Source organism: Apodemus sylvaticus, chromosome 12, assembly GCF_947179515.1.
Source record: "Apodemus sylvaticus chromosome 12, mApoSyl1.1, whole genome shotgun sequence".
Taxonomy (NCBI): Eukaryota; Metazoa; Chordata; class Mammalia; order Rodentia; family Muridae; genus Apodemus; species Apodemus sylvaticus.
This window is the reverse complement of record NC_067483.1, coordinates 71275021-71298680: the sequence shown is the minus strand read 5'-3', so window position 1 is coordinate 71298680 and position 23660 is coordinate 71275021. Positions and strand designations below refer to the sequence as shown.

Genomic DNA, 23660 nt, shown 5'->3' with positions numbered 1-23660 from the left:
AATAAAATATGGAGTGTAAAAAATAAATTTAAATAAAAAGAGAGGAAAAAATTCTCAAATAATAAGAATTAAAAAAAGATGCTTTGCTCTTTAAATTTCCCCCAAGTGAGGATATCCAGAAAGCTGGGAGTATAATATTGAGTTTAAATTAAAATAAGTTACTATAAAATTAGAACATGGATCATTTAACTAACAAGGTTATTTCCACAGGAGAAAAGGCAGTTTCCTTTTGACTATTTAAAGGCCCTAAAAAACAAAACAAAACAAAACAAAAACATTTTGCAATTACTTGTCCTATTTTGTAAATTCTTATAGCATGAAATTTTTTAAAATTCCAAATTTATACAGTCTGTGGGGAAACTTCAAATATAAACTATGAGCAGTAATATATCTGTCTGATACAATTAACATGTCAAATGATTCCCAAGAAGGAAGGAAGGAGAGGGCCCTGGTCCTGGAAAGGCTTGATGCAGCATTGTAGGGGAATATCAGGACAGGGAAGTAGGAGGGGGTGATTGGGGAATGGGTGGAGGGAACAGGGCTTATGGAACTTATGGGGAGGGGGGAACCGGGAAAGGGGAAACCATTTGGATAAATTCCAAGTGAGGTTTGACTGCTCATTCAGGTTAAATGTATAATGAGCACTGTTACTAGTCCTCACAGAAAATCTCTAAGGACCAGAAATGTCACTGCAAACTGAGTGATCATAATCCCAAAGGGTTCACCGAGATTCTTTATGTTTAAAAAAAGCAGTTGAATTATAAGTGACCACTTTCCCAAAGTCAAAGACTGAATTATGATCACAGTTTCTACCTACTCTATTCTAAGTGAGGGGAATCATGTGTGTAGAGTTTGCTATAATGTCTACTGTGTAGCTGGAGCTGGACCTTATAGTCTAATGACAGAAAGGTAAGATAAGTACATTTTTAGTAGAAAAGGCCTTGTTTCCATTCCTGGTGTCATTGGCTTTACTGGATTTCACTTCTAGGAAACACAATCAGGATCTGAGCCAGTTGAATAGGACAGTGGGGCTTCCTTCCAAATACTCTGAAAATTTCAAGACAAGAAGGCTCTTCACAATAATTAGCAAAAGCTTTATGTCTCCTCAGGGAGAATGTGACCAACAGCATAAAATGAAGGCTGAAGAAGCTGGCTGAAGGAAAATGAACATCTGTGTTGTTGCTTGTTTGCTATTGCTTTTTCAATGAGAATCATTTTTATATAGTAGTAGAAGCAGAAGTCAAGTTAAACTGAAAGGATGTTAGAGGAAGTGAGGGAGAAAGATGACTACAGACATTGATATGAGATCAAGGGAACTGGCTGCAGAGAAGGGGGGCTGCAGCATCCAGGAAGGAGCTGCATGGGTGGGGCAGCTCTACGTAAAAGGCAGGCAAGGGGAACTCAGATTGTGTTTTTAACTGGAATAAAATGTTATCCTGTAACATATTCATATTTATGCCAAATATTCTTGCATTAATGTTATCTTTAGAGCTACCATTTATTTATACTCTGAAGTAAAACCCCTGCCAGGCTAAGCATGCCTTCCATTTCTCAGAGGGAACTGGAGCACAGGAAGTGGTGCGCTACACTGACAGCTCACTGCTGTCCTCTGTTTACTGAGTTCACACGTGTGCAACTAAGCTGTCCCTTCTTCTTCTTCTTTTTTTTTTTTAATATGGAACGCTTCATGAATTTGCGTGTCATCCTTGCACAGGGACCATGCTAATCTTCTCTATATCATTCCAATTTTAGCATATGTGCTGCCGAAGCAAGCACTGTCCCTTATTCTTATAGTACATATTTTATATGCAATGACGTGGTGATGTATTTGAAAATGGTATATATGCCATTAAATTATTTCCCAAGACTATTAAATATTTTATACTTATAACCTCCATGGCCATTTCTATCAAGCTATGATATATTTGTAAAGATTCATTTATACATATATTCTCTATTCTGACTTAGATCAACGCTAAAACAGCATTTCACCAATTTAGTTCAAAACCACTATGAGGTACTTAGCTCAGACTAAAAAGCAGCTAACATTAAACAAGATGATTTTCTAAAACAAAATAGGGGCAAGGAAATCAATAAGAAAGTTTCTGCCATTAATTTTCTACTGTAATGAAATTACTAACAGAAAAGAACTCAGCTTATTTTCAATGAACTATGCAATCGGTTTTCAAAGAATGTTTACCAATTTGTTTAAAGAGGTTGGAAAGCTCCTAAAACTACTGAAGAAACCATAAAACCATCAAGAAACCGTAAAACATGGCTGAAATGCAGTTCAAAGAAGGTAGCATGCATGCTGTATCATCAGTATACAGCAAAAGCTAAAAAGCACATCCCCCAGCCTACAGCTCAAGTCCAAGCAGCACTCTATAGTGGGGTCTTAATTTTTGGAGCAAATTCTTTAAGTTCAGCCAGTCTCTAACCCAAGACTTAGCTCATCCCTTTACTCACATATACTTTAAAATGCCCCAGTATCAATAATACCAAGAAAACCATTTTATTTCCTATTATTTTTAAGTACCTTATAAGCCTAATCTATGTATATAATAGAATGACAAAATAATTGAAAAATAGTTTAAATAAAATTTTATTCATTTTATAGACATTACCATCAATCTCCCTTCTTCTATACATGCTTCTAAAAATAAATGATTCTAGGATGATGCAGAGATAAGACTGTATATTGTAATTCTGTACAAATGCCTCTAAAGAGCCTATGGTTAAAAGCTGAAAGCAAAAAGACCTAACTTGGATCAAAGAATTTTCTAGATTAAAAAAAAAACAAAACAAAGTTGTGTTTACATCAATAATTCAAATTAGGTTTACAATGTCTTCTCTTTCACAAAATAAAATCAGTATAGGTTTTATAGAGTACTTACTGCGATAATATCTAATGTGTTATCACAGACTTTTCGGATTTCATTATTTTTATCATGCATCAGGTCTATGAGATATGCTGGAGCTTCTGAATAAAAGTGGTTAAAGACACAAAGTGAATTGATATTGTAGCTCTTCAGTCAGAGAAATTACACATAACATGGCAGCATATGACACAGTCACACACACATGCACTCTCACACACATATATACACATTCACACACATACATACATATAAGGGAGGAGGTGGGGAGAGAGTGTCAGAAAGAGCTAAAATTGCCTTCTCCATCTTTTGTCCATGATATTCAAGATAACATATTTCATATGACAATGAATATGAGCAAATAATGAATCAATCAAATGTCATATAATTGCTATAATAAGAAAAACTGGAGACATATGTCATTTAAAATAACATAAAGCATTTTAAAATAGAAGAATTTGAAAAAATATATGCAAATATAACTCAGAATTATAAAATCTTATAGTCAGAATTATAAAAATAGTTCAACAAAGAACACAAAAGTGAAAACTGAACATAAAATAAGCACAATAAACTCCTAAGAGAAGTACAAGGCCAAGAGTAAGACAACTATATATGGGGCCCCTCATTAGCAAGGAGGCTACACTGGCTAGCCACTGAGTCCCAGGTGTAGGCATGATGTTACTGTGCACTGTGTGAAGAGTGTCTTTGGAATAGTCAAATGCTGAGTTCTGCGTCCCCTAGCTAGCTTCAATCCTTAATCTGAAAATCTCCTGTCTCAATGTTGTGTAAACATTGCTCCCCAATTATTCTCCGGTTGGTCAATAAAGAATCTGATCAGCTAATGGCTGAGCTGAGGAGAGAATAGGGCACAACTTCCTCCAGCCAGTGGAGGAGGAAGAGAGAGGAAGTAAGTGGAGATTCACTACAGGTAGAGGGCGGGTGCAGGAGACACCATGGAAAAACACATGGGGCATAGAAAGCCATAACATGCAAGGATCTCAGGGATTTTGGCTGGGAGTTAGCCAAATTAGTTTAGAGGATTAAAACAGATTAATACAGCTCAGCTGTTGTGCCTTAAAGCTGTGAAATCAATGTAATAGTCCGGTCTCAATGATTTGCTAGCTAGTCAGGCTAAGAAAAAACTGCAACACTCATACAAACGCCACTGATACCCAGAGTTCTCTTACTTCTTTCTGGGTTCAGAGAACAGAAGCTCAACACCAGCCAACCACCGTTTTATGTGGGTTCAAGGCAATGAACTCAGGTTCTCATACTTGCAAGACTACCACTCTCCTGTGAGCTCTCTTTCTGGCCTCCTTGCCTATTCTTATGATGTTTTAAATTTTCTAACCATTTTTTGTTTACATATAATATTAGTACCTATAAAAGTGCCTCATTATGAGTGAAGTAATTTCAAAAGAATAGCAAAATAGAATTCAAGCAAAGATAGGAGCCAAGGAAACTGAACAATATATAAATTGTAGGAAAGCATTAGTTTTTAAAAGGCAATAATTAAAATGTTAAGCTGCATGAAAATCTGTTATTTTGTAACACACACACACACACACACACACACACACTTGAAGGGAGATATTTTGACATCTACACAATGTTGCTCCTAGTGGCTCCGAGTTACTAAACAAAATCCCCAGTGCCAGATATGGGATACCTCCTCCTGTGTTATTGGTCGGGAATAAAGACCATAAAACAATATATGCTCTTGTCATTACTGTTGGTTGTTCACAAGAACCAGATGATAAGACCTTACTGCTAAAGACAAAACAGACTTTGGTTGCAAGATATAGAGAAGTTAGGTGGCAACTGACCTGGGAGTCATCTCCTTGTTGGTTAGCCTTAAAAGTGCCAGAAGATTCTATGATGGCTGCTGGGAGAGAAAATTGAGCTGAACACTATCAACTACAACACCAACCTGCCAGGCAAGATGTGTCCATTTATGCAACTGTGGCATGACTGTTATGGGGGTAACCAGTGCTCTCTTCTTGAACTGTAATCTCAGTCAGAAACCCACACCTGGAAGGGTTATAGGCCCTATGGAAAACTGACTGCTGCTGTTTAGTTAAGTTTCTGTAGCATCAAACTGCCTTCTAAGCAGCTACATTATACACATAGGAAAATGCTACTCTTATCACCTAGGTGAAGCACCTCTTTAGTATTCACACAAATCCTCAAGATGGAATGGGTTGCCTTTCAAAGAAGACACGGAGATCCACTAGTATCAAAACAATGTCATTCTTTTTGTTAGTCATTCTGTAATGACTTTTCATGAGGAATTGTTTTAAGAGCTAGAGGGACACCTCAGTCTTTAAAGACTAAGGGTCATTACCAAAACTGCAAGAATTTTAAATGCTTTATCTGTGTCCTGAAAATCTGAATGAGGTGAAATTCAAAATTAATGGACTAATAAATTTGATGGAGGAGATTTCAAGACAGCATAATATTCTGCTGGATTCTTTTAACTGAGGTTTTTAAAGCTAAAAGAAAAAGATGTAAAACACATGGGTTTGGCCAGAAAGTGCAATTAAAGCTTAAGGTAAGAAGGCTGTAGGTGTTAAAGAGATTAATACCCAAAAGTTAAGTTATTTTCAGTAAGACAACAGAATAATAGTAAAGGAGTTTGTGGAGAATTGCACCAAGGTTCCAGAGAAAGTCTTTGAGGACAGGCACTGTGTAGATGTGATGGATTTCCTATAGGAAGCCCCTATGAGGCTCACGTAAGAAGCTTTGAGTGTGAAGTTGAAATGGAGACCCTTAGGGTGGTGGAGATGCCAGGAATGCTATAGATACATGTCTCACATACATACATAGAACTCTCATACACAGTCTAACTGTTATTTTCTAGACTATTCTTAGTGTATATAAGTTTTGTCTATGGTCCGTTAGGCAAAGTGAGTTTTACACTGGTGGCATGCTAGCATTCCCAAAGGTTCTGATTCTGAAGTACTACAGATTTCAGATGTCTTTTTAATCCCATGCTAACTCCACCTAATTCCCATAGAAGAGCTTGGCATCTAATTTCATTTCAGTGTTTGCTATTTTCTACAGTATTTCAGCACATGAAAGAAAACACCAAGAATGAATATTTCTACATTGTGGATTGTCATTATGTATTTTAAACATCAAAAGGATACGTGTTTCCTTGATTATGACATCTCTTGTGGCCTGATGGAAAACCATCTGGTAGAAGACATAAATTATCTGACACACAAATTCATCATCTTCTTGCTGAGCTGAAAGGAAAGAGAAGTGTGCATGATAAAATTGTCTATTCACACACTGAACCAAAAGCATTTGGGAACACCAGAGTGATGGTGACAGGTAGGCAAATACCAGCATGTGATTTAGCCACTCCCATATTGACTTCACATGGAAAAATAACACCCTCTAAAGTCCTAAATTGTTATTAGAAATTGGACTATTGGGGTTGAATGTGGCTCAGTGGTAAAGCACTCACCTAGTATGCACAACAACCTTGGTTTTACCCCCAGAAGCACAGGAAAAGAAAGTGGACTAGTATAAAAAGGTATTTTGTTGAATAATATTCACAAGTTTAACTTCACATATATTGGCATAAAAGAGGTATTTTTGATTCAATCCAATTTTATAATAAAATGTTATCATAAAGGCTAACTATAGGTATATTTTATGCTAATAATTGTGACTAACAATGCTTAATATTATACACTTGTAATTTAACACAATTACTTATAGAAACCTAATTGAAATGTGATTTATTGATATAGTAATTTTGTTATCAACTCTTGGCAACAGTTCAATGATATGTTAAAAACATATTTCCCAGTTAACATAGCATCTAACTAGCCATGTGAACTAAACTGTGGAACTGAAGTTTAATTTGCCTCAAATGATTTCCATTACTAATTTCCTAAACTACCCAGGCTATCAATCATTCACTTTTCAGAGTTTGCTCTAAGAAGTTTTAAACACTGAACATGTCTGTAATTATTTTTTCCCTATATAGTTCTTAAAACACTTATACACAGATCTCCTGGGGTAAGCTCACATTAGTGAACAGCAAAACTCTGAGCTGGCTGTTAACTCACTTTAAATACCTCGGCTCTCTCAGTCAAACTATAGCACAACATTTTAGGACTTGGGCCATTCTCTCTAACTTCCTGCAGCTTCACAAGGTCGTTGTCTTTTGTCCACCCCACTGCCTTCATTTTCACCCCCTCCAACTACCTAGTTTCTTTTAATTAATTCTATTCTGAAAATTTCTGGATGTAAAAAGGGTCCAAGAAAATAAATACCTAGCTACCACACCTCTGAGATGGAATACTTTAAAATATGACTATATTATTATATGATCTTTAAAAAATATTAAATTACAAAGCAAATTTTAAAAATCTCAAAAAAGAAAACATGCAAAAGACTTACACTGGTAATTCATTTTATTGGTCATGCCTGACTTAAATGACCAATAACCACAAACTAGAGTTCAATTGCATTAATTGTTGGGGAGATTTTAATTACCACCACAAGGAGATTCTATTCTGAAAATTAAGGTAGGAAGGCTGCAATTCATGGGCTCACCAATGCCCAGCATGGCGGTGACAAAGAGCAGCTTTACCTAACTTGCTCTGGTGACTGGCACAAGTGCACTGGGAAACAGCTTAGCACTAGTTCCGCAAACACAACACCAACTCTCTGACTCAGCAGCTCTACTCTTAAGTACACATCTAGTGCAAATAAGCAACTATGCTAATGACCAAAGGAAAGGTTTTAAACACATATTTTTTAATAATAGTCATTCCCAATGCCCCATAGCACAAAACCCATTAATGGTACAAAAGATAGGAATATATATATATAAAATACAAATTTAATATATAAATATAAAATACAATATTATATATAATGATGAAAAAGAGCAAGTCTGTATGTAACATAGATGGAACTCATAAATATGTAATAGGATAAATAGCCTGATTTCACTTACACAGTTAAAACCCAACTTATCAGTGATACAATTCAATACCAAAATGATAAGTATGTTTTCTCTGATATGGATCCTAGCTTGAACTCTTGTGTGTAACGTGCACCGCAAGTAGAAGCCAGGAATATGGTACACTCACACACTGCTATAGCTAATCCAATTTAAATTAAATTGAAAATTCAGGTTCTTAGTCCTGACAACCACATTTCAAGTGTTCAATGATCATAAGTTGGGCAGGGCAGATATATGACATTTATTCTCCTGGCAAGTTCACAGGACAAAATCCTGTACATCTAGAAGAGAATATGATGTTTAGAATCAGTTTTCAAGTTAACATTCTTACCTAGAAGTAAAGGTATAAGAAGCAAGGATTGCATAATAGAGAAGACCTAATTCAAACCAAGATAAAGTGAGGCAGAAAGAAGTGACTCCGTATTATGTGTTGGAATTGGTTAAAGGAGGAAGAGCACATGAAGTTAGTCCAGAACTGTTTCACAGTAACATTCCTAACAGCAACCTCAAGTCCCTTCATATTATTCTGTCCAATCCAACTCAGCAGCTTATTTTAGTTTATTTTTTGTAATTACATAGTTTAGTTCATCTTGTGGTTAATGAAAGAAAACAAACATTATAAAACATTGGAGACTGTATTTTATATCTTGAAATTTGTAATAATATTCTTTATGCATTGGCATGAAAATGAGAGTTACCATTCAACAGTTCGATGAGTGCTGGGATTATCCCAGATTTAGCTAGTAGTGCAGCACAAGAGTCATCCATAGATACAGTTCCGATCATTATCACCACTTCTAAAACAAGGTCATCTTCTGCGGCACCTGGTGAAATCAAGGCATGGAAGGTTGTTGTTGAAGTGTCCTGAGCAAACCCATTTGTTCTGTCAAACATGAGTGTACAGAAAAAATACTGAAAGATATCAAATCCATCCCTATGGATCTACCAATCTTTGACATACTTATACACTTGTCTTTTTTTTTCTTTTCCATTTTCTTTTATCCATGACAGCCTATTGAACTGGTGAGACAATAGAAAGGTGTAAATATATATTTGAAAATGCAACTGAAAGATAATGAAAGTAGACAGTAAAAGACTCTCGTCAATGTTTCAAAGAACCTTGTGTTTGTGCTTCCACATCTGTATATAAACATGGGGGGCACTTGTTATTAAACATATGGTAAATATAGAAAAATAAACAGGAGACAGAAACTAATGTTAAGAAATCACTAATAGGACAAATAAGAATTTAGAGAAAATAGGGAGCTTTCAAATAGTCCTTCTCAAAGCAAAACTATCAGAAGAGTATGCTACCTATAACAGTGGACTCACACGATGCTGTGCTACAACGGTATCCAAAACCTAGAGCTTATGCAGAGCTCTACAATGAGCACAGACCTGGCTTTAGTTTATCTTTGAGGAAGGGAACCAGCTTGTACTCCTTAAGAACCAGTTCCCAGTCTAGGTCTGGGATTGTCAGATTTGCCAGTGTTCCTAAACACTCGATTACGAACTCCTCCTCTTCATCACTGGAAATCTGGGCTGCAAGGTCCCCGACATAATCCTGAGAACAGAAGAATTTCAGTGGGGTTAGAATCTAGGAGAGGATTCAAACTAATAATTCAACATATTGTTTAAAAAAAAGAAAAAAGAAAAAAAGAAAAGCAAAACAAACATAGTTTTCTATGTAATTGAGTTAACGCATTAAGGTCTCATGATCAGCTCCAGGGAGTCCTCCCTCCCTGCCTCCCTTCTTCCCTTCCTTCACCCATGTTGAAATAAGTGATAGTGGTAATTATGTACAAAGGTGCATAGATAAAGAAAGGGCTATTTTCTCCTTTGTGGCCAAAAGCTGTAGATCCCAGATTCAGAAAGTCTTGTTCTCAAGTCACAGATCCATCATCTACTGGCTGTGAACCTTAAGGATATTTCAATTTCTGAAAACAGGCTGCTGCCTTTAAGAATATAATTAAAAGGACACACAATGGAACTATTATCTATACAGTAAACACTTTATACATATTAGAGCTATTACTGTCATTACTTGAAAATAAATCTATTTATTTAATTTGTATTCTTCTTTCATGTATTATTATATCCTAACTGCAGTTTCCTCTCCCCCCCAGCCCCCCGACCTCTCCCCCTACTTCTCTCCTCCTCCCGATCCACCTACCCTCAGAAAAGAACAAGTCTTACAGGAACATCAACCAAACTCAGCATAACAAGCTACAATATGACCAAGTACCTACCATCATATCATGGCTGGGCAAGGCAGCTCAGTAGGAGAAAGAGTCTCACGAGTAGGCAAGGGACCCAGGGATAGCCCCCACTTCCATGTTAGGATTCCCATAATAACAGCAAACTACTCAGCAATAACATATATGCAGAGGACCTGTGTCAGACTCCCTACAGACTTCCTGTACTCTGCAGTCCCCAGAGTCCCAGTTAGTTGATTCTAAGGCCATGTTCTCCTAGTCTGGTCCTGACTTTGGCCCCTCCAATCCCTCCATTCCCATCCTCGGCAGGCCTCCCTGAGCTCAGCCTAATGTCTGAATGTCTGAATGTCGGACTCTATATCTGTTACTTTCAGTTGCTGGGTGAAGTCTCTCTGGTCTCTTAATAATGGTTCTGCTAGGCTGTTTCCTAGCACACTTTGCAGGCAGGACACATTGTAGGTTGAAGTTTTTATGGCTGGGTTGGTGTCCCAATTCCTCCACTTGAGTGAGGTCTTGCCTAGTTAAGGCAGATGTCTGATTTAGGCTCTGTGTCCCATTACTAGGGTCTTGGCTATGGTTACTCTAATAGATTCCACTGAGTCTCCATTGCACTGGGTTTTCACCTCGTCCCCCAAATGGCCTCCAATTCCAGTCTTTTCTCCCAGTATTTTCTTCCTCCCTCCCCATGAATCTGATTCCTCCTGTTCCCAACTCCACCTGTCCCAGTCCACTTGCAAAATCTAGTCTATTTCCCCTTCCCCAGAAAATCCTTGTGATCCCTTTTTTGAGTCTTTAAGTCCTATCCTTGTTACTTAGCCTCTTTGGGTTGATGGGTTGATGATTATCTTTTACTTTATAGATAATATTTATAAGTGAGTACATACAATGTTTGCCTTTTTGGGTTTGGATTACCTCACTCAGGATGATATTTTCTAGTTCCATCCATTTGCCAAATATTTCATGATGAACTTGTTTTTAATAGTTGAGCAGTATTTCATTATGTAAATGTACACGTATTTTTTAATCCTTTCTTTAGTTGAGGGACATCTAGGTTGTTTCAAGTTCCTGGTTATTATAAATAAAGCTGCTAGGAACATAGTTGAGCAAGTGTCCTTGTGATAGGATGAAGTATCCTTTGGGTATATGCCTAGGAGTGGAATAGCTGTCTTGAGGTAGGTCAATTTCCAATTTTCTGATAAAGCACTATATTGACTTCCAAAGAGCCTGGATGAGTTTGTACTCCCACTAGCAGTGGAGGAGTGTTCTCCTTTGCAGCACATCCTTGCCAGCATGAGTTGTCACTTGAGTTTGATCTTAGCCATTCTGACTAGTGTAAGATGAAATCTCAAAGTCATTTTAATTTGCATTTCCTAGATGGCTAAGGATGTCATACATATCTTGGTCATTAGAGATTACTCTGTCAAGAATTCCGTTTAGGCACCGTACCCCATTTTTTAAATTGGATTATTTCGTTTGTTGATGTCTAGTTTTTTGAGTTCTTTTCATATTTTGAATATTAGCGCCCTGTCAGATGTGGGTTTCATAAGGTCCAGTTTATTGTTGATCTTAGTGCCTGATCTATTGGTGTTCTGTTTAGAAAGTTGGCTCCTGTGCCATTATGTCCAAGACTATTCTCTACTTTTTCTTCTATCAGGTTCAGTGTATCTGGTTTTATGTTGAGGTCTTGGATACACTAGGACTTGAGTTTTGTACAGAGTAATAGATGTGGATCTACTCTTCTACATGCAGACACCTAGGTTAGACTAGCATCATTTGTTAAAGATGCTTTCTTTTTTGTCATTGTGTATTTCTGGCCTCTTTACCAAAAATCAGGTGTGCATAGGTGTAAGGATTTACATTTGGGTCTTCAATTTGATTCGGTTGAGCAATGTTTCTGTTTTTATGCTAATATCATGTGGTTTTTATTACTACAGCTCTGTAATACAGAGCTTTAGATCAGGAGCAGTGATACCCACAAGTTCTTTTACTGTACAGGGTTGTTTTAGCTATCATGGGGTGTGTTTTTCCATATGAAGTTCAATAATGTTCTTTTAAGGTCTGTGAAGAATTATGTTGGAATTTTGGTATTGTGTTGAATCTGTAGATTGCTACTGGGCAGATGGCCATTTTTACTATGTTAATCCATGAACATGGGAGAGCTTTCCATATTCTGCTATCTTCTTCAATTTCCTTCCTAGGATAGAGTTACCCCAAGATATTTTATATTATTCATGGCTATTTAAAAATGTTTTTATAACTTCTTTCTCTGCCCATTAATAATTTGTATAAATGAGGGCTATTAATTATTTTTAGTTAATTTTGTACCCAGTCACTTTGCAGAAGGTGTTTATCAGCTGTAGGTGTTTTTTTGTAGAATTTTTGGGGTCACTTATGTATATATCATGTTATCTGCAAATAACAGTAGTTTAACTTCTTCCTTTATATTTGTGTTCCCTGATCTTCCTCCAATTGACTTATTGCTCTAGCTAGAACCTGAAGTACTATATTGAACAGATAGATCTACACAGGATAGCCTTGTCTGGTTCCTGATTTTAGTGAAACTGCTTTGAGTTTCTCTTCATTTAATTTGATATTGGCTATCAAGCTCACTATAAATTGCATTTATTATATTTAGGCATGCCCTGTGTATTTCTGATCTAAGTTTTTTTGACAGGAAGGGATGTTGGATTTTGCCAAATGCTATTTCTGCATCTAATGAGGTAAGCATGCAATTTTTATTCAGATTGTTTACATAGTGAGTTACATTGACATATTTTTGTATGTTGAGCTACCCCTGCTCTCCGGGATGAAGCCAACACAATCATGGTGGCTCATCTTTTTGATGTGGGATCTGGATTGTGAGTATTTTATTGATTATTTCTGCATCAATGCTCATGAGGGAAAGTGGTCTGTAATTATTTCTCTTGTTAAATCTTTGTGTGGTTTTGGTGTTAGGGTGACTGTGACCTCATAAAATAAGGCCTATAAGTGGAAGCTGTTGAGAAAACTGCCTACTTCTCTTGGATTCGATTTTGTGGAATACAGGTTATGAAGTATGACCTACTGATTCTTTGGATTTCCTTGGTGCCTGTTGTTATATTCCTCTTTTCATTTGTGATTTTACTAATTTGGTTAGTTTCACTTTTGGTTAGTTTGGATAAGGGTTTGCTAATCTTGTTGATTTTCTCAAAGAATCAACCTTGAGAATAGGGGTATATTATCTGGAAAGTTGCAGTAGGTAATAAAGAAAGAATTTTTTAGCAAGCAGGCACAATTGAACAAGAAGATCTGACCATAAGCCTGGGACATGGGAATGTGCATATGTTATTTAGGTTCCCACTGCTGAAGATATGGAATTCATACAAGCTCGTGAGTATTCCCTGACATGCCGATACATTACACACATTTTCAGATGAACAGATAATAAAATGACCTTCATTCTGGGAAGCATCACTTAAGCAATAGTTGGAGCAACTGTCCAAAAATGGGAAGGAAAGTGGCTTGGACTTTTCACAAGTTAAGAGAGAAGACAATTTCAAGGCAATGAACTGGGCTGGACCATCCAGAAGGCAGTATAGATACTAATGATCTCTGAAGGACTAATTTTTCTGTTCTCATTTTCTGGCACTTATAATGCTGGGCCTTGCATTCCCTTAAAGCAGAGGTGCAGTTTCTGGCTGTGCATCACAATCATTCGTGGAGCTTTTGAAAATAGCATGCTCAGTTGATCCCTTCCTGTATCAAGTAAATGAAAGGCACCCTGATACAGACCAATAGAACACTATTTTGGTTGAGTAAGAACTTTCTGGGCACAGGTCTATCTGGCCTTCTGCATCTGAGTTATTGGGTCTTAAGTTACCTCAGAGATCCTGAGTCTTATAATGTTACATTACAGTAGAGATAAAGGATCAGAAACCATCCTACCAATTTAAGCAGTATGCCGAGAACACAGAAACTTTTTATTGTAGTTTAAACTGTATTTTTCTGAAAAACTGAGTCCAAATTCCCTATTCTGGGCCAGTTCATGATCAGAGAATTTTTGCACTAGGGTTATCTGAATAACCTCCTTTGTCTTCTCTTTGTTTGTTTCATCTTTTTGAAGTATATACAAATTGATGATGTGAGTTCTATAACAGGCACATGAGTACAGCCTTAACTCTGGAATGAATTTTAAGTAGAATAATCATCACAGCTAATTTGTTTCAGCACTCACTTGGTATCAGGAGTTTCTCAACACTTCATTACTATTATGAACCTGAGAAAAGAGCTCTTTCTGCATTTCCTGGGTGAGACAGTGAGATTCACGGTGTTAAATGACCTGCCCAAGCATCTGTGCCAGAGCTTGGGTTCCTTATTCTTCTCCTTAGCTTTGTCCTTCAGACCTCTGGGGAACAAAGGGTGACACAGGTAACAGGAACCACAGCCTTGTGATGCATCAGTGCCTGCCATGCTGGGCTCTTGTTCGGCACGTACATCAAGTACTTGCTGAAACTTTTAGGAATGTTCGTTTGTTTTTATCCCATATTTTCATTTTGTTTATTTATTACACTGTATGTGTGTGTACACATGCACACTCATGCCATGGAGCAGTATGATGGAAGTTGAGACAACTTGCAGGAGAAAATGCACCAAACTAATACAAAATGTTAATATGGGAATGTGTGTGTGCACATGCATGCAGATGCCTGCATGTTAAGGAAATCAGTTCTTTACAGCAGCTGGATCTTGGGATTGAACTCAGGTTGTCAGAGCATAATCTAATTATGTTTAGCCACTGTTAATTAATTTTTCAAATTAATTGGCTTTGTTATAATACTGTTACACATATGTAAACTTCTGATCACATTCACAGCCCTCAGACCTTGCCTCTCTGCCTGCTTCCTCTCCTAACAGGCTCTTTGAGGGTTCTTCTCTCTCGTCCCGTGGAGTGAGGTAAGCCTGGCACACACAGACAGCACGTGCTCTCACTACGGGATCCTGGCTCTGACTCTTCTCCTTCACTTCACTTCATCTGTCAGAGCTGCGGAGCTAAGCGTGTGAAGATTTTCACAAGACAGGAGGTGTTTGGGTCTCCAGGAAACACTTGAAGAGAGCCCAGTAAGTTGTCTCTCCAAATGCAGCAACTTAAAGCTATGGTCTCAGGTCTATTTGAACAGACAGAAGGCTGGGAACTACTCACAATGAACAAATTCTTAGTGGGTCCATCGTGCTGGGAGATGTTTCTGATCATCTTCATCAGCAGTGGGTCCTTGAGCTTCAGAGCTCTTTTCATGAGCATTTTCAGCCCATTTCCTAAAACAGAAAAGTGGGGAGTTACATTAAGTTAAACAGCAGGTTGTTTGTGGTGCATCTAGTATACTGCAGAATCTTTTAAGTATACAATTTGAAGCAGAGAAACATAGGTGTTTTGTAACGCAAACCACACACCACATAAACATTCCCTTTGCTCCAGAAGCTCCCCTTGTGCCCTAACTGTCAATCTTATTTTCCCCAACAACTATTAGGAATGTTCGTTTGTTTTTGTCCTTTATTTTCATTTTGTTTATTTATTACACTGTATGTGTGTGTACACATGCACACTCATGCTATGGAGCAGTATGATGGAAGTTTTCCTTTACCTTTTCTTTTTCTACTTTTACATTTTTTTAAGTATAGAACAGAGTTTATTCAGGGCATGGGGAGGGGAGTTAAGGGGATAGCAGAGACAGAGAAAGGCAGAGAGAGGCAGAAAGTAGAGAAGTAGAGGCCGGCCATGAGCACGTGAAGAGAGGGGGGAGGGAAGAGCCCAAGAGAAGCTAAGAGAGTAAGAGAGATAAGAGCCTATTTCTACAACTTATCTTTTCAAACACAGATGAGCTTTATCACCTACAGCTTCATCAAGAGAGGTTTAAACAGAATGTTTTCTGTGTTTGCATTATGTTCCACAAAGGAAAAAAAGGACTCTTTTTGAAATTTGAAAAAAAAATTATACTTCTAGGAATTTATTTTAAGTCTACAAAGTTATAAAGAGTTAAGAGAGTGAACAGACCATGACAAAAGCGTGTGTGTATGTGTGTAAGAGAGAGAGAGAGAGAGAGAGAGAGAGAGAGAGAGAGCGAGAGAGCGCATGCTGTATGTATGTCTGTGCATGCCGTAGCACACATGCAGAGGTCAGAGAACAGTATGAACAGTCAGCTCTCTCCCTTTATATGGCTTAAGGAGATTAACCGAAAGTCACAAGGCTTGCGTCAAGCTCTGTCATCCCCAAGCCATTTTGCTAACCTACTTTTTAATAAAAGAATTTTATCATGTGGAATGATATTCAAATTATTAGCTTTAGAAGACTATTTTATAAGGCACAGAGAGAAGAAGCACACTTTTATTCAAAATTTTATAGAAGCATTATACAAAAAATTTATTATAGCTATTTCTGACTGGCAGAATAAAGATCTTGAGTTTTTTTTCTTGTTCATCTGTCTTTTTCATAATGAACATATGCTCCTCAAATAGGTTAAAACGGCACAACAGGCACAAAAATGATATCTCAGTTTTTCAGGATACTATAGAAATAATAATCTTGTATTCTTACATCTCATTATCTTTCAAATAAATGTAAACTAATTTGTGTATAAAATATTACTAAGGAGTATATCTACCAGAAAAGGGCACTCTATTAGACTCCTAGGAATTATAAGCATACTAAAGAAACTATTTAAGAGATTTTATATTTACATCACATTCTTTCTTACTTTTATTATCTATTCCTTATTATATGCCCATTATTCACTAACATGGCTACCCATGAAGCTCTGTGCACTGACCTTCACAGATGAGCTGGACATTTCTCTTGTTAGCAGCAAGATTAATGCAGAAAGAAATCAGCTCCAAGTCAATCCGTTCATCTGAACATTCGAAGAGCATCTTCATTAACTAGCAAGAAACACAGGCCATATTTTAATCAAAAGACCAAAACAAAGCCCAGAAGCAGAATGCATTAAGAAGTCTCTTAAATTATATTCTAGAAGGTAATCTCTACTTTATAACAGACTCAAGGGCTTTAGCTGTAAAATGAACAAAATGCGTAAATGGGTAGTGAATAGCTAAGTGGCGAGTATTAAGGACCAATTTCCAAAGAGATTTGGAAATGTTAGGAAATATCAAATAACACCTTAATACTTCTAAGAAATTAAAAATACTGCCTGGAAGCTGAGCAGTAGGTAAGGAAGACAGCTCAGCAGAAGTGACAGCTCAGCAGAAGTGACAGAGCAACAAAGATGGCAGTTGTCTGAAGAACTGAAGGAGGTCAGGCACAGCTGCAGAAAAGACAGGCTGAAAAAGTAAACCCGGAGCCTAGAGGGCTTCAAATGCCTAGGGCCTCTGCGCATCATCCTAAGGACACACAGACGCTCTAAGCCTCTGAGGAGGAAAGGTGTCAGAAAAAGGGATGTCAGGACAAACAATCTTTTGTGACATACAGAGATTACAATCATATTTTATTTAAAATTACACAGAAAGATTATACAAAAATAAAAAAAAAGTAGAAACCCATGTACAAGTAAAAGTTCAACTAAAATGATAGGGGCCTGAGCGAGCTATGTTGTGCAATTGGGGCAGAACTAAGAGGAGTGAGGGCAGATATAGTCATGGTAGGACTTAGTAACTGGCTAAGGAGGGCTCCTGGGACCCTGCCCCAGAATGACAGGGCTTCTGCTGCTGCTGCCGGCATCTAGGAAGGAGACTGGAAGCTAAAAAGGGACGGTTGTACTGTTGGTTTGATATGTTGGAGTTTAAGCTGCAATGAGACTCTAGTAAGTTCGGATATTCATAGGAAGCTACAGTAGAGGCCTAAGCTTATGTCTGCTTTGGAGGTATAAGAACCTCCAAAGGTTAGGAACTGTCATGTATGGATGATTTCTAAAATTGCAGACTAGATACTGAAACTTGTGCACAAACATAAAGTGAGAAAAGATGTTCAGAGAGAGATGGAGAGAGGGCTTGTATAGTAACAAAGAGAAGTCAAGAAAGAAAAGGTATATATATATATATATATACATATATACATGTATATATGTATATATATATATATGCATATGTGCATGTTTCTGTGGGTGTGTGTAGATGTGTGGGGAGGCAACGTGATGCGCTTGAGGCGCCTTCTTCCAGTACTGTGTATGATGTCTGAGACACGGTCTCCTGCTGGAGCCTGGAAGTCGCCATGTGGCTGAGGAGCAGCCCAGGCCTCCCTACTCGTGCACCATCACCATCACTTCTTCCTTTTTAAAATACGGATTCTAGGAGTCAAAGTTGGGACTTCATGATTATGTGGCAGACATTTTTACTGACTATCTCTCCAGCTCTAAGCCAGTAGCCATAATTTAGATTAGCTATGAGAGACACTGTCCATAAAACAGAAGTGAGCAAATTTATATGATTTAGAAACATTCATCTATTATGGGGAAATCAACAAGTAAAATTAATACATATTAAGTAAAGATATTTTTGGTAAATCAATGTTGCTTATAACAGGTAAAGATAAGATAAAAATATATAAATTATATAAGCTATATATATATATATATATATATATATAAAATAAAGTTATAACATATAAGATACTCTAAGGCATATAACCTAAACATTTTCATGTTATATTGCATTGTTTCTTTTATTTTCTCTCCAATTCCTTCCATATATTTTCCCCCAAACACTTTCAAATTCACAGCCTCTTTTTTAAAATTATTGTTTTATATATATTGAAGTAAGTTTTTTACTTTAGAACCCATTCTGCAAACTACGGTTTTAATTACTGTCAGTGTTAGCATTAGATATCTCCAACAAGGTCAAAATCAATAATTTTTTTTCTTAGCAAAAAATAGTTTGAAAACAAAATTAAGAACACTATTCAATTCCAAGCGTCATACACACTTGTAATCAGATGGCAGTGACCTATGTGCAGGCAGGAGCTCTCTAACAGCTGGAGCACTGACATGCATTATGTCCTCCCCAGAGGGCAGGTCACAGACTGCAAGTGTGTCACTAATGAACCTTTGAGAAAAGGTAATTAACACTTAGTTATGCTATACTATAAAAAGACTCTATACAAAAAAGAAAATGATCTCCATTTACTTGTTATATATTTAACAGATTTGCTGTCAACCAATTAAAAATAAATTAGCAAAAATTGTGGGTGATTATTTATTGATTAATATAACTGTTCCATACTGTAATTCAAAATGGGTTATTACTATCTTCAAAACTTTCATAATGAAAACCTATTCCACTGAAGCAATGCTTTTTAATAAGGCAAACTATATATTGTAGCAAATTAGCTTTTGAAGTATAAAAATTACCTTTGAAAAATGAGGTTACAGGTGATATGTTTACAATCTATGGATTAAAAAATTAATTTCCTTGATAAATCTCTTGTAGAAAAAATCAGGTTTTTAAAAGAATGTATGGTTTGAAAACTCTATTACCTCATTCCCAAAACTGAGAGAAAATTTAAGAATGAGTGAAATGTATCCTAATAGAAAATCATTGTTTCATCATAATAAAAACAGTTAAATTTAAAACCAGCTTAATTCAAACTCTAAGAGCCTGGCTGCAGTTGTCTTTAATTTGATTGCTACCCATGGTACTTCAAACACAAAGGTAATTACTGACAACTAGGAAATATTAAAACTAGATTTGCTCTGTTTTAACTGTCTGTTTTCATCTTTTACTAATCTAACAGGAAAGCACTGAAAGGTCTTCAGCCTCTGCAATGAAGAAGCAATAGTGTTCAATCAGACAAGTCCCATATTGAGTATCAGATACCAAAGACCCAAGACTGAAATCACTGTGTCTAGACTCTCTGGCACCTGACTTCACTTATTTACCAGTGACCAGAGGCCAACCCCCACAGCTCTCTGTATTCTCATCCACCTCACCACCCCACCCCCTGCCCAAACATCTTTGAATGATTATGGCAGAGCTGTGCCTGCCGCAGGAATCTCTTCTGACTGGCTACTCCCTAGCCCTTCTGTTTGAAGTGATGCTCTGGTTTCTGAACTCAGCAGATAATGGCAGCAAGAGCAAAGAGGGCTGTCAGAAAGGACGTTTACCAGCATCCAGCTAAAAAGGAGCATGCAGATCAAAGTAGGGCCAAACAGGACAACTGCGGTGGAAAACATGTGGACCATTCTCAGGGCTCTTGCATGCTGTTCTAGGGCAAAATATTAAATAACACCATGACATCACTACCTAACCATGTGCTTTGATTGGCCATTCTATTACCAATAAATACTTTTATAAGCATCTGGATGGAATTTGCACCTATTTAAACAAAACATGCAGCTCAGAGGTCTAAATAACAATGAACTGTTAATGTGTACTTTTAACTATTATTAGACTACAACCATTAACTCCTGGTTATCCAAATGTGCTTACCTGAAACAATCCACCCACTGAGCCCATTAAGATCATAAAAAACGATGACCTGAACTCAGATTGTGAGGGATAATGACAAATAGGGGAAGAAAATGAGAACACACTGAATAATTACAGGCAATAAAGTACAAAGAAAGCAAAGCGATGCAATATTGGGTGAGATTATGAGGAATGCTACATGTAAGATCGCCTGCACTGGACATTTAATATTTTCAGAATGTGAACTCTAATCTAACTACAGGGTTATCCTTAAAGCACTTATACTGCACTGTGACTGAGTAGGAATAAGAAAGACTCACATTTTGCTAAAAGTTATACTTTTATTTACTTGCACTCTAGATAACATGTTTGTGTGTGTGTGTGTGTGTATGAGAGAGAGAGAGAGAGAGAGAGAGAGAGAGAGAGAGAGAGAGAGAGAGAGAGATATCTTACATAATTAAGAATATAATCATACTAAACATTCTCTCTGATCACTAAATAGGTAGGAATCACTGCTGAGCCATTGCATTTCTGCCTTCAAAGTTACTTAGTCTCTGAAACATTCAGCAGTAATACTTGAAAATATTTTTAATCTTTAAATAAAAGTTAATGTCAATAATTCAAGAAAAACAAAACTCACATTGACCTGCAGACACTGCTACCATAACAGGGATTTTTAGTACATAGGTCAATTGGTGTGCTGTCACGAGTAAGCTTCGAGCCCCACTGGAACTATAAATGCTGCCCTGACACAAGTACATTTTCAATTTCTGAAGGAAATATTCTAATTTTGTTTTATTTATTATTTGCCTTCCATTATCCTTTTATTTTGCAATGAACAGTGGGTGGTAACAGAAGCATGCTTTTCCCTAAGTAGGTCAAAATTGAACACTGTGAAATTAAGGTTATAGGCTAAATGGTACTCAAGAATAAATATATTCTACAGTATCACTTGGTTTTCTTAAAATATTACCTCATCCTAAACTTTCAAGATATTTATAATATAATCTGGCATGCATAATTTCACAATTCCTCTAAAAATCAAAATTTCAGAAAGATAAAGAACTAAGAGAACAAATAAATAATAAAACCCATAAATTGTCAAAACTTAAATGGGTTTTGGAAGATTTGGCTCATGAAGTATACATGATAAATGTTTTAAAATTCCATCATCAACATGTGTGATATCAGAACATTCTCTGTCAGTAAACCCAGAGGAAGTGTGTTTTTCACAGGATGGAGACTTCGCACACACTAAATTTTAAGCTGCAATCAGAACCATGTCCAAAAACCAACTTAAACAGGCTCTTCTTTTTTAGCCATTTAGTTTCTTCTTTTTATATTTGAGAACATACATTCTGCAAGAGTAGGATAACTCCAAATTCAACAGCAATGTAAAGAGTTTTCTACCTATTCCTGATTTGTTTATTTCTCTTTTAATGTTATTGTTTTCAAAAATCTAAATCTGGGTAAAAAGTCATTCTTTGAGAGGATATATTTTTGGGGGCTGTTTTCTTACTAATATCCCATAGTCAATGAAGCTCAGATCCTGCGAAGCAGAAACTTCTGGAACCCATGGAGGCAGGCTGAGGTGAATCACCTGTAACCTCGTTGGGACATGGTTACTGTAAACATGCAGGACAGTTTGATTACACTGAATGGGCTATCAGCTGACAGGTTACCACTATGAAGACATGTCCTATTGATAAGATGTACTATGGCTTCTTTGAAAGATATATATTTTAAATGCATGTAAGGAAAAGGTTAAAGTTCTGGAAAAGCAAATTTAATTCTGACTCATTAAATCAGAATGAACAAAGGACATCAAGGAGATAGAATGGAACAGAAGCTTGAGCCACCTTTATTAAGGGACAAGGAGTGGTCCAGTAGAGTGTTAGAAGTCACTGCAGAAAGAGGATCCAGGCTTGTTCTAACTGTTTTCACAGACTCACATTTATTTTATGTGTGCACACTGTCTGAATTTCCTTTTGTTATCTTAGAAAACTTCCATAAAAATAATATAGTAAAATATCAACCAGTGTTCCAAGCATCCTGGTTTCATGTTATTAGAGTTTCATTTACTGGTGACTAATAGAGTCCATGAATGTAATGTCCCTAAGAGTATAATCACTAAGTCTCTAGTCTTATAAGATAGGATAAAAATAAGTATACTTCCTGAAGACCAACAGACCTAACATATGAAATATATCACAGAGATGAACCACGGAAAGTCATTCTTTCAAACAGCATCATAAAAACAAAGGAATCTGGATGAGGCATTTTGCTACCAAAGAATACATAATACTTAAAACTGTCAACTATAAACAAAATCAAAAAGCATGGGACAAACCTGGGAAATACATGATAGTTAAAGCAGTACAAAATCAACCTTATTTATTAATAATATTGTGCCACTAGAAAAGTTGAATTAGAATTTTATAATAGAATATAGGCACTGAACAGATGAAAAACGTTCATTTTAAACCAACATTCTGTAAATGCAAATACATCAAAATTTTGATTTTTTATCTGATAGAAATTTTATATTTTATAGAAATAATGGTAAACCATTATTGTTAAAGGTAAAATGGAGGCTAGAAATATAAACATCCTTCTCAGAGGGTAGCTGGGTCAATATGCAAAGACTTGGGCTCTTTCTTTTTGATCTACGTATCCTACTGTTATGAACTGAAGCTAAAGAAAACTCAAAGAAGTAGATAAGCACTCATGACTGCAAAGATGTAATCAAGCATTTATGACTAATTTTATCATGTGCTTACATATGTTGATGCTTTATGTGATAACCTGGACAAATATAAGCATATAATTTAACAGAATTTAGTTGTGGTTATTAAGTACAATATTATACATCTATTAGAGACAGTTTGTGGAGAATATTTAACTCCATGAGTACACGTATGATCCATTCAGTAAATCAAGCCATATATGTTGTATGTGATATAACCTAATACATTATTACTTTCATAATACATAAGGAGGTGAAATGATAGCTCAGCAGTTAAGAGCACAGGCTGCTTGTTCAAATGTCCTGTATTTGATTCCCAGCACCCCAATGATGGCTCACAACTGTCTGTAACTCTAGTTCCAAGGATTGGACACCCCCTTCTGGCCTCTGTGAGTACTGTATACTTGTACCGCACAGACACTCGGGGAGACCTCATACACATTTAA

General features: G+C 36.7%; 1 protein-coding gene and 1 non-coding gene across 2 annotated transcripts in view; both read right to left on the bottom strand.

Moving 5' to 3' along the window:
- Kifap3 (kinesin associated protein 3) overlaps positions 1 to 23660 on the bottom strand; it is a 131225-nt gene that overhangs the window by 58718 nt on the left and 48847 nt on the right. Inside the window, exons 12-17 of the mRNA XM_052200611.1 lie at positions 16883 to 16991; positions 15262 to 15374; positions 9265 to 9430; positions 8565 to 8690; positions 6029 to 6127; positions 2895 to 2980 (exon numbers count right to left, since the gene is read on the bottom strand). Of these exons, the coding sequence (XP_052056571.1) occupies positions 2895 to 2980; positions 6029 to 6127; positions 8565 to 8690; positions 9265 to 9430; positions 15262 to 15374; positions 16883 to 16991 (699 nt within the window). The remainder of the gene's footprint in view (positions 1 to 2894; positions 2981 to 6028; positions 6128 to 8564; positions 8691 to 9264; positions 9431 to 15261; positions 15375 to 16882; positions 16992 to 23660) is intronic.
- Positions 1670 to 1776, bottom strand: LOC127698015 (U6 spliceosomal RNA). The gene has a single exon (XR_007980658.1). It is a non-coding gene; the product is annotated as a U6 spliceosomal RNA (small nuclear RNA).